Source organism: Macrotis lagotis, chromosome 1 (genome assembly GCF_037893015.1).
Source record: "Macrotis lagotis isolate mMagLag1 chromosome 1, bilby.v1.9.chrom.fasta, whole genome shotgun sequence".
Lineage (NCBI taxonomy): Eukaryota > Metazoa > Chordata > Mammalia > Peramelemorphia > Peramelidae > Macrotis > Macrotis lagotis.
In genome coordinates, this window is record NC_133658.1 from 782,629,417 (window position 1) to 782,647,735 (window position 18,319).

Consider the following 18,319-nt stretch of genomic DNA (forward strand, 5'->3'; position numbering starts at 1 on the left):
ATAATAATCAACATCACTGTTTAATATGTGACAGGAGAGGATGAAACATTTTCAGATGTCTAAAATTAGGGTCTAAGAACTTGTGATCTCCTTAGTCATGGAGTTAATAAGTATTTGAGAGGGGATTGAAACAAAGGAATCCTTATTCCAATTCTAGTCTCTTTCCATTAGGTCATGCTGTCTCACTCATTTTTAGATGTGAATCCTTCACCTACCTTGATTTCCTCATCCAGAAAAGCATTACATCAGTATATACCACAGGTAGGCAGCAAGGTAATGAACAGAGTATTGGGCCTGGAGTCAGGAAGACTTAGATTCAGTCACAACTAAGCTTGCCTCAGTTCTTCATCAGTAAAATGAGCTGGAAAAGAAAACAGCAAACCACTCCAGTATCGTTGCCAAGAAAACCCCAAATGGGGTCACAAAGAATAGAACATGACTGAAATGATGAACAACAGACCACTGGTAGGTGTTACGAAGTATGAGACATATATAATGCCTAATGAATGGGATCTGTCTTTTGAAGTGGATATTCTGCGGCTGAGTTTTACAGTCAATGCCCCATTTCATTTCTGTCCATATCTGCTCTATATGAGTAGGCTTACTTACTCCTTCTTTAGTCCTGTCTCCTGTAGCTAGACATGGCAATTTTTTAAAAAGAAAAAATAATCTGTCCACGGGGGTGGGGGTGAGGTTCTTGAAGTAACATGTCTTCTATTGGAGACATCTTCCATGCAACCACCAAAGGGATTTTCCTTAAGCCCAGTCCAATCCTCCTGCTCCATAAACTACAGTGACTCCCTCCCTGTTGTCTCCAGTATTAAGTACAAAATCCCATTTGCTATTCGAGCTCTTTTGCAACCTAACCTCCTCATACTTTTCCAGTCTCCTTGTAATTATTCTCTGTCAATACTCTTCCATATAGTAAAAATGTTTCCTTACCACACTAAGAACAAGACAACCCATCTCTTGGCTCTGGGGTCTTTTCTCTGGTTACCTCAGACCTAGAATGCTTTCCCTCTTCATCTTTACCTCCTTGTTTCCCTGACTTTCTTTGAGTACCTCTTTTTCAGAAACTTTTTCCAACCCCACTTAATTCTAGTGACTTTCCTCTTTTACCTATTTCTTTTTTGTCTTGTATATAGCTTGTCCATACATAATTTGTTTGCTTGTTTTCTTCCAAGATTATGAGTCTCTTGAGAGCAGGGACTGTCTTTTTTGCCTCTTTTTGAACCTTAGAATTAGCCCAATGTCTGGAAAAATAGTAGGTTCTTAATAACTGTTTATAGTCTGACTAAAGTGACATACATTTTTTGTTAAAACTGTCAGCAGCTAGTACCTTGAAAATTCCTGTGAATTTCCACTATTCTATAATTATGTCCTTGGGGGGAAACCAGAATAAGTCTAATCTTTCTTTCACATGACAACATTTCAGCTCTTTGAAGGGTCTTTTGAGACCACTATTTTTCAAGACAATTTGTCTTCTTTTTTCTACTCTGTGCTATAAAGGGAGAGCACTATAGCAAGAACAAAAGGATATTTATCACCCTTTTGGATTTCTACATTCCTACCTCATAGAAATATTTATATATATATATATATATGAAAATATAAGATACAGTTCAATTTGTACAAGATTCTAAAAGGGAAAGATTGTATGCTGTATATTGAAATGCTAATATGCTATAATTATAATATTATGTTATAATTATATTATTAGAAAGCCAATACTTGGTATAGGGACAAAATATTAAGACTGTGTCTCATAAATAGAAGATCACATATTTGAACCTACTTGTGCTTGACATGGACAATTTCCCTGGACAGGAAAACCAATGTACTTTTGTTCAGCTCATAAATATGCTTCTAGCCCAGCCTTGAGGTCTACAGTTGGCACCAAACTAAATTCTCAGTGGCTCTGAAACTATAAATTACAAATATAGAATGTGGGCTAATATTTTATACTTAAAGTGGAGAAAGACTTTTTATTTGTCTTTTTAGTCAGCATCAGCAAAGTGAACACCTACTTAGCACCATGCCTTATATAGAGAAGGTTAACAACAGCCACAATAACTAGCATTAATATTTCACTTTTTTAGTGAAATATTTTACATAGGATATTTCATTTGATCCTCAAAATAGCCATATGAGGTAGATACTATTATTATACTTGCTTTCCCCTAGTAGCTTCAAATTTGCATTTTAGGAGGTTTCTTTTCTAAAGTTTATTATGGTCATAACCATGTTGCTTCAATATTATACCTATAAAGATTAACACCATTGTGAACACATGCTCACTGTGACCACAGTAAGGGAAAATGTAAAACTCATAGACTTTGGTTTTAGGAATTTAGGAATTTCCCAAGATGCAGTGCACCAAAAAATAACCTATTCTTTCTAGTGAAAGGGAGAGGGTTACTGCATTGTTATAATAGTTCTTAATCCTTGGATCCTGCCACTAATTCACAGGTATAAACTAGCAGTTCCACATTTAAAATTTGCTTGCAACAATCTCTGCTGCTTTAATTCTTACATTCTAGGATTATTCCAACTGTTTGTCTGTCAGTTCTAAAATTTATTTTTAATAGTTCACAGTTCTGGTTTTCTGATCTTTAGGTATGGGTCTATCTCTAAGGGGGTGTCTCAAGTTATAAAAAAATTAATTTTAAAAGGAAAAATTAACATTCGTTTAAAAATAAACATATGCTTGATTTGTTTAAAGATTTTTGTTTTAAATGTTGGAGTATTTTAACATCAAACAAATGGAAGTTCAAATGAGAATTGCTCACTGAGGATATTTTGTTTGTAATGAGTCTTTATTTTTATGTGTGATGTTACAGCCTTGATTCAATTGTCAAAAAGACAGGAGCACAAATCAATCACAGAATCATATAGAATCCCTGAATCTCAGTATTTGGAGGAACCAAACCTGTACCTCTGCCTGAATAATGTCTATGACATACTTGATAAGTTATTATTCACCCCTTAATTATAGGCAAAGTTTCCCTCCAAAGCAGGGGAACCCATTACCACCCAAGGAAGTTCATTTAGCATCCAAAGATTTCTAATTATCAAAAAGTTTTCCTGTATATAAAAATCTAAATTGTCTTTTTAGCAACTTCCTAGATTTGTGTCATTTGCCAATTTCCTAAATATGCTGTTTCATAAATATGTTTAAAACATATTCATGAATATGTTTTCCGAAGACATCAATAAAAAAAGTTCAGCAGCTCAGGGCTAAGCACAGGTCCCTGGGAAACTCTTCTAGAAATGACTATCTAAGTTGACATAGAATCACTAATTACTATTCTTTATTTTTATGTGTGATGTTACAGCCTTGATGCTATGTAGTCCAGTAATGTCAAATTCTAGTAGAACTGAGATCCACAAATCATACACAAAGAGCCTTGTAGGCCACATATTGACTTAAAAAAACCACACACATTTATATATTTCTTTATATATTAATATAAGCATGCATTAAGGCAAGACAGGTACTACATTTTCATATGGTTTTGGCTTCACTTGGAAATCTTGTAGCCACATGCTGCCAGTGGACCAGCCTGTTTAACTCCCTTGATCTAGACCATATCAGTTCAGTTTTTCTATGAGAATCACATCAACATGCTTTTATTAAGCACTTACTACTTCTCAGAAATCGTTCTAGGCAATGGGGATACAAATGCAATAAATAAAATAATTCCTTCCTTGAAGGAGTTTTCATTGTAAAGGGGGAAACAGCAAGGTCATACAAAAGTATAAGTGCAAATCAAATGATCATATTTTGTTCATACATTTCAGTTATATCTCATTCTTCATGATCCCATTTGGGCCTTTCCAGGCAAAGATACTTGATGGTTTGCTATGTTCTTTCAGTTCATTTTACAGATGAGGAAACAGAGTTAAGTGATTTGCCCAGGATCACATAACTAGAAAATATCTGAGACCAGATTTAAACTGAAGTCATCCTGACTCCAGGCCCATTGCTCTAGCCGGTATGCCACCTAGCTGCATCAATCCAAATAAAAAGTAATTCAATATAAAATATGATAAATAAATTCAAAGAAATGGCATGAGATACTGTGTCAAATCCATTGTTAAAATCTAGATAATAGAAGAATCATAAGGACAATAACTAGTATTTATATAGGACTTTAAATTTTACAATTACTTTACAAAGATTCTCTAATTTTAACCTTGGATAATAACACTTGGGATGTGGGTGCTAATAATATCCTAATTTTACAGATAAGAGGGATTAAATGATTTGCCTGTGGTCACACAATTAAATAAGGGTCTGAGATTAAAATCTGAACTCAGGATTTTATGACTCTTGGCTCAAGGTTCTAAATGATATTTACAGTATAGCATTCTCCTGAAATACTAGTCTATTAATATTGTAAAAAAAATAATGACATGATCTGTTCTTTGTAAAACCATCCTATCTCTTTGTGATCATGACTTCTTTCACCTGTCATTCTGAATTAGTAAAAAATGAGTAATAAGCGAAGTATTAAGTAATAGATGAAGTAATAAATGAAATAGAAAAGCATTTTTATTTTAGGGATTCATACTAGAAAGGTATTTATTCTTCCTAATCATTCTAATTCTTTCTATTCTTCCTAATTCATTCTCTGGTGTGTGATGTAGCCAAGAGGAGCATTAACTCTCTTCAGACACTGACTGCCAATGTCACATATTACCAAGGATTGGAGAATTTTGACCTCCATCGTGCTACGAGGACAAATTTCCATGTTGCCAAGTCACTGGGCAGTTTTCAGAAGCAATTTCCCCTCAATATTTCCCTCAATCCCCATCGAGTAGGAAAAACACAGGCAGGACTAAGGATCCTATAGAATACTAAGTATCATTCAGTTGATCTCTGGGATTGTCTGCTCTACTATATTACTACCAGTCTGTACAAAAGTATTTTAGCAAGTTTAGGACAATGTCACATAATAGTACTCTAGGTAATTACTGTATAATCATGTTCCTTAAACTAAAAAAAATCCTTATAATTTTCCGTTTTGGGAAAAAAGTAGTTTGCCTCAGAAATTGTCTATAATTCTTAGGATCAAACAATAGGAAGGGAAAATATAATTCATATAGTACTTTCTGTTTTTGTTTTTATTCATAGCAAATTTTATAATTATATAATGAATTTATTCTGTGACCTTATTTTTACTCTTTTATTAAAAATACTTTTTCCCTTTTATAGTGATGTATTTGGGTTTTTTTAAAAGCTTTCTTTTTATCTTTGTATTTATTTTTTTCATTTACATGTAGATAGTTTCAACATTCATTTTTGTAAAATTTTCTCCCATCCTCCCTTCCCAACCCTTAAAACAACAAGCAATCTGATATAGATTATACATGCATAGTCATGTTAAATATATTTCCATATAAGTCATGTTGTGAAAAAAAGAATCAAAACAAAAAGGAAAACCACAAGAAAGAAAAAATCAAAAAACAAATTAAAAAAATAAAAATAGTGTGTTTCGGTCTGCATTCAGAGTCCAAAATTCTTTCTTTGGATATGGATGACATTTTCCATCACAAGGCTTTTAATATTGTCTTTGATCACTGTAGCTAAGAAGAATTATGTGTATCATTGTGCTTACACAAAGCTGCTGTTACTATGTTCATCTTCTGGTTCTGTTCCCTCGACTTAGCATCAGTTCATGCAGGTCTTTCTGGATTTTTCTGAAATCACTTATTATTCCTTATAGAACAATAGTATTTATGGTGATTTTTTTTAAAAAAAAGAAATTGTCAGGAATATGTTAAGAGAGCAGAGAATGACCTAGAAATGAGAGAGTAGGGGGCAGCTAGGCACAGTGGATAGAGCACTGGCCCTGGAGTCAGGAGAACCTGAGTTTAAATCACTTAATAATTGCCTAGCTGTGTGATCTTGGGCAAGCCACTTAACCCTACTGCCTTAAATAAATAAAATTTTAAAAAATAAAAAAAAAAAGAAATGAGAAATATTTTCATTGATAAGTTTGAGGTAAGATCTCATCATTGGTTTGCAATACTATTTGTTCCCCATCCTATTAAAATGTGACCCCTGAGGTTTAAGCATTCCTTCTAGGTCTTACCCTTTTATTTTATCAGTTTTACTAATCCTTCACAATTTATCAGCTCTATAATAATACTCTGATTGTTTAGTTAAGGTTGAGCTTTGCTATCATTTATCTGAGCTGAAAGCACTTTTTCAATTTCCTAGCATTTTTGTGATGTACTCATAAAGAAAGAAATCAACATTTTACAGTGAAATGTATAAGAAAGTTATACAAGAAGTTCATAGGATTTATATGGGGCTAGTTGCCCCTTAAAAAGACAGTGATGTCTAAGGCAGTTAGATCTTATAATCAAAAAACTCTGCTAATGAGGCCGAGGCCATGGGCTTGATACCTTCATGGGAAAATCAAGTCATCTCTTATGTGATCTCACATTGGACTCCTGGGCATATCTAGAGATCTCATCATATTGCCGTTGATCAAAACAGAGGCCAATGAGAGATTGTGTTTGACTCAGAAAATCCAGTATCACTTGCGGGGGGGCAACTCAAAGTTAGGTCAGAAAGGTCAACAAAGATATACTGGAATTTGTTAAAAGATACTATAGTTTATGGAAATAGAGTGTGGCATAAAGAAAAGAATTTGGGTCTTGGAATAAGGAAGACTTTGGTTCAAGCCTTTTTTTCTAACAAGTGTGAGCTACATTAACATGGATATGAAGCTGTTCAATGTCACTCATGAAGACTATTAATTATGATGAGGTTTGGGAAAATTTCCATGCCTTTGAGTTCCCCATACCTAATGCAATTCTTGCATTAGTCCCATTAAAGCCCTTCACATTCTCAATACAAGGTTCAAGTTATTCTTCTTCATACAATTTCTTTTCCAGTTTGTTGTTCTCCTGTACACATTGCATCTCCTTTCTACAAGCCTTTGCTTAGGTTGTCCTCACATCTAGAATGCTTTCCTTTCTCATATCCCCTTCTTAGATCACTTTACTTCATTCAAATCTGGGCCCAAGTGCTAACTCCTGCACAACTCTTTCCAGATTCCCCAGTTATTAGTATTCCTCCTTGGATCCAGTTACTTTTTATTTACTTTGCAAATGATATAGTTTGAATGTTATCTGTTGTATGTCCACTCACCCACTCTCCTGGAAGAATATAAATTCCTTGAAGACAAGAAGTATTTTATTTTGGGTTTTAGTATTCACTTAATAAACTGAATTGAAGGTTGGGGGGAGGGGAAGCATTTATCTTAAATAGATCTTAAAGTCTTTCATTTTATAATTCATTTAATTGAAGAATTCACTAAACATTCCTTTAAAATGATGAGTATTCTCAGTGCATTTAAACATGATATATTTCTTAGACAGTGCTGTGAATCAAGACATTCAATAATTATTTTTATTGGTGTTGATTGACAAAAGTTCTGTTTACCAGAGATTACCTTATCATGGTAGGATAGAGAGAATTCTGGACTAGAAGTTATGGAGAATTGATTTAAATCCCAGTTCAAATGCTTGCTTCTACCAGTGTAAATCTGTCTCCTGTGAAATGAAGGAGGTCTCTCAAGTTCTAAAGCCTTTGAATCCTATGATTATTGAAGTAACGTAAAGGGGTTTTATTTGTCTAACACAGGATGGCAAACATTCAGCCTCCTGCAGCCTACAACTCTCCTGAGTGCAGACTGAAACCAGATTAAAATGTAATTGGGGAATCTTTAACAAATAAAAATAAAATAAAATAAAGCATAGCTAATATTAGCATGTTTTCTAAGTCAATGTGAGACGCACAGGGATACTTCTGTATGCCCTTTTCCTATTTGTTTGACAGGATTTGTTTAGCATAATTGGAAAATTCACTATTCTGCAGGAATCTACAGTATGGTAGAAGTAGTCCCAGGGTTGGAAGTCTGGAAATCAGCATTGTAGTCAGGACTCTGTAGCTAAATCATTTAAACAATTCAGCAGTTTCATTAAGTGCCTACAATGTGTGACTTTGGGCAAGACATTTAATTTCCTTGAGGCTCTTTACTCCTCTACATGAAGAGGAGATTGAAACAATGATGATATGAACCATGATGGTCTTGGTCTCCTCTCAATAGTTCAGTGATTAAGGACAATCATGAGGGACCTCTTAAGGAAAATGACATCCACATCCCCCCAAAACAAAACCACAACATAACTATGAAGTCTAAAATGCAAAGCAAAGTATACTATATTCAATTTTTAAAATATCTTTTATGTTTTTTCTTTCTTTGTTGCGGTTTTTTTCTCCTTAGTTCTAATTTCTCTTTCACAACATGACTAATATGGAAATATGTTAAATATGATAATACATATACAACTTAGTCATTGCCAGATATGGTGGTAGGAAAATATGGAACTCCTAAACTTAAAAATGGATAAACATTAAAAACTATCTTTGTGTATAATTGGAAAAGAATAAAATTTAAATTAAAAAATTATGATGATCTATAAGGTGCCAATTTCCTGGATAGGGCTAAGGCTAGGGCCTGAACCTTTGATTTTATTTTCAGATAAGTGTAAATTAATATTTTATATTTTAAAAGTTTATTTTCATCATTTCAAATTAAAAAAAATTTAAATGTATTCATGCTTTCTTGCCTTATTAAATGGAGAATATTGAATGATGTTTGTCCTTTAATGGCTCAGAATTATTGTAAAAATCAGTTATTATAGTATATATTATTCAATCAAAGACAAGTGAAGTATAGAGAGCATAATAATGTCCTTTATTGAAATTTCTGAAATCATTGGGATAGTTGATTTTGACATTTCCACTTTTGGAATTTTTCATCAAAGGTAGACACTTTTTGTCCCTATTTTAAATGACCCCAGGTTTCTTTACTAAACCCTTTATCCTATCCTGCATAAGCATTTCTACATTCAATTGCCATATCATTTCATGAGGACTTTTGCTGATGGGTACTTTTCTATACATCTCTTCAGAACCACTAGGCTTTTTATATTTCAGCTGTTTACCTCTATCATCTTTGATAGTAATTGATAGTAGAGTTTAAGGCTTCATTTCCTCTGAGTAATAATAAAACATTAAGTGTAAAACTAAATTGCTGAACTCTATAAAAGTTACTTTTGTTGGTTTTAGATGCTTTATTGCTTGCTTTCAGATTGCATTTCATCTAATTTGGAAAGTTGCTTATGACCAGATAATAACAATAGCTCACCCTTATATAGTGCTTTGCGGTCAGAAAAGTACATCCCCACATCAGATGGAATTACTGTTTCCTGGTTTGTCTAGGGTCATACAGCTAGTTAGTAACTGCCAAAGCAATGACTTCAACCCAAATCTTCGGACTCCTAGACTATTGTCTCAGATACAATGCTTTATATATAAAACCATTGAATCTTAGAATTGGAAGCCTGAGAGATTATCTTATTTACAAATGAACTGACCCTTAAGTTTCGAATTTGGTGTTTTATTTGTTTTGCCTTTCATGCTTCTCAGGTTACAGTGAAAATACTCCAAATATAATAATATTATGGTCTGTAGAGGATAGCAGTAATTCCATGAATGTACAACAATACCACTTGGAATAAAAAAATATAAACCTGAATATTTTTAGATAGATAAAAGGATTTGCAATTGCAATAGCATTTTTATTTAATGATTAGTAGATCATATGATCTGTGTGTGTGTATTGAGAGCTCCTTTCAATAGGTTTTTCCCCTTTTAGTAAACTCATCTTATTTATTTCTACAGCTTAAATAAACTTCTGCCCAAAGTAATTGGCAAGTGATTATTTGAAGAAAATTCTATATAGCATCTGTGAAGACATTAACGCCACAATGAAGCACTTCCTGAGGTAAGTAGTTCTTTTTAACTTAATGGTACACAGTGGTGTACTCCAGTTATCTTGTCACTAGATAACTCAATATTTAAATTAAATGAGATTGCATTTCTGGAGAAATACTTATTTTTATCACTAAAGTATAGAACCACACCTTAATTCTATTTTAATTCTCACTGGGAATCTTTATAGATGAAAAGAGAAGCAGAAGGAGCAGAAATCAAAAACATGAAGGAATAGGACAGTGAAACCTCAGTCCTATGTATGTATCCTATTTCAGAGAAGATGGCACTCTGGAAATTAGTGGAAATATTTTGCTTTGTAAAATGCAGTAAAGTTTTATGTAAAATGCTTTTCCTGAATTAAACAATTTAAATCATAGATTTAGGTTTTATACTTTAATAGATAATACATTTAGGATTATATTCCTTTTTGGTTATAAGATTTTCTTGGTTTCTTCTTATTCCATAACTATTTCTGTTCAATTCTGCAATTTGCTAAACAACCAACATTTATGGAGGGCTACTTTGTCCTGAGCAAAGTTTTGGGCACTTTAGGAAGTGAAAGAAGGGGTCCCTGTCTAGCCATAAAATAAAAATATATAATATTGTAGAGGGTGTCCCAAAAGTCTTAGTGAAATTTTAAGTTTTAATAATAAAAAACTGAATTTTTATTAAGGTTAAGAATTAAAAATTAAAAGCTTAAAACTGCACTAAGACTTTCGGGACATCTTGAACAATAAAGTAGAAATACAACAAAGGACTATAGTAGGTCTTCAGAGAAACATTATCTACTGAGGGGCTTAGGGAAGGCTTTGTGTAATAGCATAGGGAGTGTTCATGAGACAAAGTGGGAGTCCAATGCTTTCACTGAGGTAAAAGGAATAATATGAGCTAGAGATGGAAAAGTATTATGGAGGACTTTGAATTCCAGGCAACCTGAAGGTCAATAGAAGCTCTTTGAAAACTTTTCAGCAAAGGAATAACATGAACCGATTTGTGCCAGTGAAAGTTTATTCTGGCAATGATTTGGATTGGAAAGGAGACATGAAGATCTTAAAGGACACTACTATACTATTATTATTATTATTATTATTATTATTATTATTATTATTATTATTATTATTCCAGGAAGTTAATAATGTGCTCTATATTAGATTAGACTTTGGGAAAAGAGAAGTAGGGATAGCTGAGAGTTGGGCAAGTATAGTTGACCAGACCCATAGAGCTGATTGATTATGAAAGTTAAAATAAAAGATTCAAAAGTAGTGACACAGACAGAAATAGAAAAATCAGAAGGAAGAATAAGTTTAAGGGGGGGGGAGATAAGAAGATTAATTAGGGAGACAAAGAGTTTAGATTTTAAAATTTTGAACTTAAGTAACAATAAAGAGTATTGGTATACCTGTAACAGAACACACACAAAAAAATGCTCTATGAAACTGTGAATCTATGTAAGTCACTTGATTTTTTTTTAAGTATGTCAAATTCTATATACAGTATTACTTTCAAACCTCTGGTTTGTCTCTGATTCCTTTTGAATTTCTTTCTGTTTTAGCTTTCTGTTTTGTTCTGTTTTTAGAAAGGTATTACTATTTCTAAACTCCTCGCTCCTAGGTAAAAACTGAGAAAGTTTTTTTTTTAAATCCTTGTTAGAAAAAAAGTGTAGATAAAGGAAGTAATAGTCATCAGTGGCCATGTCCAAAAATGTATGTCATTCTCTGTATCTTATTCCTTCCTTTCTCTGTGAGAAAGTAGGTACTATGCTTCATCTGAGGTCCTCTGGAGACATGGTGGGTGATTGCTTTAATCAGAGTCCTTAAAGTTATTCAAAGTTTTTTTATCATTACTATCTCTGAATAAATTATTCACTTGTTTCTACTCCCTTTATTCTGTGTTCTTTCTCAATATCCAGGCTTCTTTGAAGTGTCTCTTTCATAATTTTCTTATGAGAAAATAAAAATCTCTTAAATTTATATGTCACAATTTGTACAGTCAAATACCTTAAATTTATGTCACAATTTGTACAGTAATTCACAAATATCTGAGTCAATCTTAGACAAGTCCTTAGAGCATATTTCTTTTCTTTTATTGTAATTTATTTTTAGATCAGAAAATCTGAATTATGAGTATGTTTGATTTCTGTTCCAAATGTGCGTTTCAACATTCCTTTATCCATTTCCAATAAGAATAAGATTTAATCTGTTGCTCCTATCCCATTCCTCTATTTTTGTATATTTTTCTTATCATGTGCCCCACTTACAGGAAATATCAAGTTCCACCCCCTTATTTCTCTTTTCTGTACTTGTGTATTCCTTTTATCATTCCTTTTCTTTGACTTCTTCAAACCTTCAAAATAGGACCAATCCTTTTATTTTTCATATTTAATTTCTTCAATACTCATTAAATATATTAAGGTTCTGAAGAGTCACTTAGTTCTTTTCCCTCTAATGCTTTTATTTCACTTATATATTTTGCTTCATTTCTTCTAGAGATTCATTTAGAACTTATGTGAAGTCAATTTTTCCTCCTATTGATTTCAAATTAACAATTGTTATGAAATTATTTGTTCCTTCTTTCAAAGGAGCTCTAGATTTGCAATTTTTTTATACTATATCCTCTTGTCTTTGTTTTCCTTATATCTATAACTTTAACTATTGAAATAAAGCTTTGTGCCAGGGCCATGCTGAACTTTTGGTGGAATGGTGCTTGATCTTGTCTTGGTCCCCTAAGTTTCTGGCCAACACCTAAGATAAGGCTTCCATGTCGCTTTTAACTTCAGAATGCTCTATCTTCAAGGTCCTTTCTGGTGTCTCAAGATAGAGTGTTAGGGACCTCAAAACTCATTATTTCCTAATGTGAATGCAGATTGATGTAGTAGCTACTGGTATACCCCAAATCTTCCAAGATCCTACCCTGGGGCTTTCTCAGGGAGCTCTCTGATCTTTCTGCCTCTAGTCTAAGGGTCTTGGAGGTTACATGTGTCCCTCGACTATCTCTGCTCATGGTGAAAAGTTACCCTGGGAATACCTTTGTGGCACCTTTTGCTGGTGGAAATTTCTCTTAGGCTTCTGGCTGAATTTTTGCACCATTCTGGAATAAAAGAAATAATTTCCTGTAGTGGATTTCTTAATTATTGTTCAGTCCTTTATAAACCAGGGTTTTGTATGAGAGATGAGTAATCTAGCATGTCTCTCATTCTACAAGACTTGGTTTGAAGTTTTAGTATGGTATCCAAGACTGAGTTTGTAGTAAAAGTGAGGATATATGTTAAAAGAGATGCCAGGACTGGAGATATAGATTTGGAAGTCACAAAGATGATAACTGAAGCTGAAGGAATAAATGAAATTGTCAAGGGAAAAAATATGGAAGATGATAAACTAGAGAGAGAAGTAAGACCATTAGGAAAACACTCAGAGGAGTGTTTAAAAGATTAGCAGGAAAATCAATCCAATTTAGTGTCATTAAAACTAAGTGAAGAGTGAATGTCCAATTAATAGAAGGGCATAGTCAATCATGTTAAAACTGAAGAAAAGTCTAATAGAATGACCACACATTTATTAAAAAATTAAGCCAAATATATTAACATGGGTTTGGGGAGATTTAAAGATAAATAGAAAATATATGCCTTAAAGGAATTTATGCTATAATAGAGAACACACACACACACACACACACACACACAAATAAACTATGAAATAAATAGAACATAAATGCATGAGAAAATATTAAACAAAATTCTTTGTAGGATTTGAGAAAGGAATGGTTATTTCCTAATGGGAAAATTCAGGAAATGTTTTTGGAGGATGTACCATTGGACCTGGGCTTTGGAAAGCAGTATTCAACAGCAATGGTCTGAGATTGGGGAGCAGGAGGGCTGAGAGATGTAATGAACACCATAGTTTCTTTAGAAACTGGACTACTGAAATGTTGCTGATCTTGTATCCATAGTCCAAATGCACATAAGGACCTTGCGTGTAGTAGGTTTTCAATTAGAATGTGTTGATTGATTCACCTTGCTTTAAAAAAAATGTGTATAGGCCTCCGGATCCCAACATTTTTGATTCAATGACTCTGTCTTGCAGTTTCTCATTCCTAAAGCTTTTAGAAGAATTTCCTATCATAACTCATATTATTGATGATCTTGATCTAGGCATAGAATAGAAGATAGAAAAAATTTGATAGGAGTCAAAGTCTTTCTCCTAAGATTCCTGAACACAATGTACACACTATTTCCTTGCCCTGTTTAGGTTACTCAAGCACCTGAGATGATCTCAATTACTTTAAGAAATTTATTTCAATATCTTTTATTTTTGAATTCCTTTTCCTAATTCCTTCATGTTTTTTTTTCATGTTATGCCTCTTTGGAGCCTTCAGCATTCTTTAGTGCTTTAGTTTATAGTGTGAAGATATCTCTGATGTGTTTATAAAATCTTAGAGTTATGGAACTGCTTTTGATATTATTGAACAAATAATAAGATTTGGTTCTTTTTGTTAAACAGATCATATGTCAATCTGATTATGTTAGCTGTGGAAAAAATAGAATTAAAAAAAATGATCAAGGGAGTATTTAAAAGGGTAGACCATGCCCTGACATGCTCTTTGGTTATAATTACTCCAGATGGTTTTTATATTAATGAAAAATTGATATTTTTGAATTCCTTCTAAATGTGAACCTAGTCCCTTTCCATGGCAATATCTGGTTAATAGAAAGCTTTAGTGTCTAAAGATGGAGATTATAATTAAATTCAGGACAATCAACAAAGTATATGACAAACTTTTAAACATTCTTTTCCTATGGAGTTTTTTTTTAAATCTTTATTTTCTTTTAAAAGTCAGCCACCTTGAAATCAATCTATTTGTGAGCAAAGGTTATAAAATGATTTCTGGGTTTATCACTGTACAGCCTGCTATGTGCCAGAAGAAATTTCACAAAATCAAAAAGTCACAACTATATGCAATAGGATTCAATCAACCCAGCAGTAAATATTTATTAAATGCCTACTATGTGCCTGCCACAGTGTAAGCAAAGTGATAGAAATTATATTCAACTTTTTTCATACAATCTTACTCTTTTTGTATCCCAAGGTGTCTTACTTAAAACTGTTTCTCTAACCATTAGTACTTTCAGATTGGCAAAGCACTTCATCTATGTGATCATACCAGAGTCTCAGAATATTTCTATGAAGCAGATGCCATTTTATAGATGAGGAAATAGTTTTTAAGAGGTAAAGATATTTATTTGTTCAGGGCCACAATGGTAGTTAGCATCTAAAGTGAAATTTAAGCCCAGGTCTTCCCCACTCTATATCCAGTGTTGTCCCCACTAAATTATACTGTCTCTGATATTGCACTATCATCTGTGCTTGTATAAATTGCTTCCCTCTTTGCTTCCTTTGCAAATTTAATCAATTTTGACCTGGGCAAGGGTGGCATACTCCTATAATTCCTGCTACTTGGAGAGGATGAAGTTGGGGAAATCATTTAAGTATGGCATTTCTGAGCTTCGGTAAGATTAAGTCAATCAGATATCAGCCCTAAGACCCACACCAATATGGGGAACCCTCTTTCAATAACAGAGGAAAGACAGGCTAACTAAGGAGTGGTAAACCTACCCAGGTCAGAGCACATCAAAGCTCATTAATAGTGGGATTGGAACATTAGTAGCCTGGGTAGTCAGGGCAAGATCAGGAAACCCAGCCTCAAAAATTTAATAATTAAATCAACATTGAATATACCACATATTTTCACATTACAAACAATAAAGGAAATATAATTTCATTCATGTAGTAGGAATACTGCTCTGGTAGGGGAGTGGGTAGAACGAATTGACCTCTAAATAAGGTATCTTCCAACTCTTAGTTTCTATTGCTGAACTGAAAAGATTTGCTGTTGTACCTTAGCAGGAAACCACAATATATTTGAACCAATTAGAATACAATGATTTAATCTTGGCCCAGTGAATGTACATCCATCATTGTGATACTCTACGTTCCAGCAGGAAGAATGATGATGAGCTCATTTTATCCTTAGCCATTTCTTTTCCTTTTATCTTGAAAATGGCTATTTGTTTAAAAACACAGAACAAGAAAAACAGGTTAGCACAATAAGAGCTATTTTGGCATTTGTATTAAGAATTTATATTAAAATGGTAAAAGAGTCTCAATTTAGACACTGTATTTAGAGCACATTCAACATGTTCAATCACAACTCACAAAGATGCAGCATTGCAAGCTACAAAGTGTGCTGAATTTGGGGTCCAGTGACAACTGGAATCAATTTTCACGTTTCATATTTACCAACCAAATGACCATTTCATCCAATCTGAATCTGTTTCCCAATCTATAAAATGTCTAAATGTACTCAAGACTAAAGTATCTGCCTCACTGTAGTTTTTTTTGACTTTCAAATGAAGTGATAGAAAGCACTTTGCAAACCTCAAAGTGTAACATAAATACAACCCATTATTATGGATACTTATTGAACAGGAAAGACATGAATGTATGCATATATGGGATTCAAAGAGTGATAGGGACTATGATTACATTGACATATGGAACATCTGAGTAAGTAGCCCCCCCCACAAATTCAAGTCAACACCTTCTCCACAACTTATAATCTCAGTGTTGTCTAAAACATTGAAGTTTAAGTGACTTCCCCAGGCTTGCCAAGCTAATATGTATCAGCAGTTGAACTTGAATCTATTTCTAGTTCTGAGGCCAGTCTCTATCTACTACTCCAAGTTGCCTCTCATATGCATTAGTAAGTATTTACAAATATATACTATTGTTTTTGGAACTCTAAAAAAATTAAAGAAACAAGAACTGGTAATATGGCATTGATCTTACCATTTAATAGTTTGACCTTTATACCCAACAGGGACACCAGCATGGCAAAATAGAGAGAGCACTGGTCCTGAAGTCAGGAAGACATATCTTTCTGTCTTCAAATATGACCTCATACACTTACTAATTTTGTGACCATGGGCAATTCACCTAACTTTGCTGGCCTCAGTTTCCTCATCTGTAAAATGAGGTGAAGGAAATGACAAATCACTTCAGTATCTGCCTAGAAAACCTCAAATAGGGTCATGAAGAGTCAGACACAATTGAAAACAACTGAACAATGACAACTCGTAAAAGGAAGGCTAATAGTTATATCCTGAATAGGTCAGGTGTTCATTTCTGTGTTCAGCAGGTACTTCATGAAGGATTAATCCACAGGCTTCCGCTCAAAAGAATTGCAACATTATCTAAAGAGTCTAATGATTACTTGACCTCTACGAAGCTTTTATTTATATCTGGAAGGAATGCAAAGCTTCTAAGCAAGGCTAGTCTTTAAAGAAGACAGTTGGGAGCAACTATAAATTTAAATGCAAACCATAACATTAATGCTATTTATCTTTAGTATGATTAGCATTCATTGCTAAAGTAGGCTTATAGACTCTGGGAGTTGGAAGAGTCCATCTAATTCAAGCTTTCAAGTCAATACATGAATATTTCTTTAAGATATCCCAGGCAATTGGTTATCCACCTCATCTTAAATACTTTCAAGGACAAGGATTCTGTGACAATTCAGTCACTTCATCCTAGTTCTGGACTCCTCTAAATCGCTAGAAAGTACATTCTTATACTGAACTGAAATTTATCTCTGCATAACTTATAGCTATTGATGCTAGTTTTCTCTCTGGAAGCACATAGAAGAAGTCCTTCCATGTGAGAGCTCCTCAGATGTTTAATAAGAATTCTCATGAATTCCCAAAGCCTGTCTTTCTCCAAGATAAGCTTTCCTACTTTCTCCAAATAATTATTATAATTGATTTTTAGGTCCTACATCATCCTGGTCACCCTCCCCTGGTGAATCAGGGGGTTGAAGTACATATGATATGTCCATGTCCTTATTAAAACAGGAAATATGCAATTGAACATAATACTCTAGATGTGCTCTAAACAGGACAGAATACAGTAGACATTATACTTCTGTAAAGGCAGCTCAACACTGATTCAGCTTTTTAAACAATAAAGCATTTCTATTGATTCATAGGAAGCTGGTAGTCAATCATTCAGCAATTAAGCATTTATTAAACACACTGCTAAGTACTGGAAATATATAGAAAAAGCAAAAATGTTCCCTGTACTCAAGGAGCTAACATTCTAATGGAAGAGATTATATAAAGTAGAACATATAGGATAAACATCAGATACTTGGGGGGGGGTAACCTTAGAGAGGATGTCACCAGAAGATGGAGGGACCAGGAAACTCCTGCTGGAGGAGGCAGAACTTGAGACAAGTGACAAGTCCTAAAGGAAGTCAATAATTTTAAGAGCCAGAAGCCAAGAGGGAGAGCAGTCATGAGGAATGAAAATCTCAAGTCTTTCACATGGATTCCTGTCACTCTCATCTTTAGCATGTGTCATTGATTTTTTAAACTAAATGCAAGATTTCATATTTCATTCTGATTATATT

General features: G+C 33.6%; 1 protein-coding gene and 1 long non-coding RNA gene across 2 annotated transcripts in view; one reads left to right on the plus strand and one right to left on the minus strand.

Moving 5' to 3' along the window:
• The window catches only part of LOC141508209 (uncharacterized), a 68,395-nt gene that overhangs the window by 16,879 nt on the left and 33,197 nt on the right, over positions 1–18,319 (minus strand). The window contains exon 2 of the long non-coding RNA XR_012474362.1: positions 216–361. This is a non-coding gene — a long non-coding RNA (uncharacterized LOC141508209). The remainder of the gene's footprint in view (positions 1–215; positions 362–18,319) is intronic.
• The window catches only part of ELMOD1 (ELMO domain containing 1), a 72,235-nt gene that overhangs the window by 13,301 nt on the left and 40,615 nt on the right, over positions 1–18,319 (plus strand). The window contains exon 2 of the mRNA XM_074216608.1: positions 9,767–9,869. Coding sequence (XP_074072709.1) covers positions 9,853–9,869 — 17 coding nt within the window. The 5' untranslated portion in view covers positions 9,767–9,852. The remainder of the gene's footprint in view (positions 1–9,766; positions 9,870–18,319) is intronic.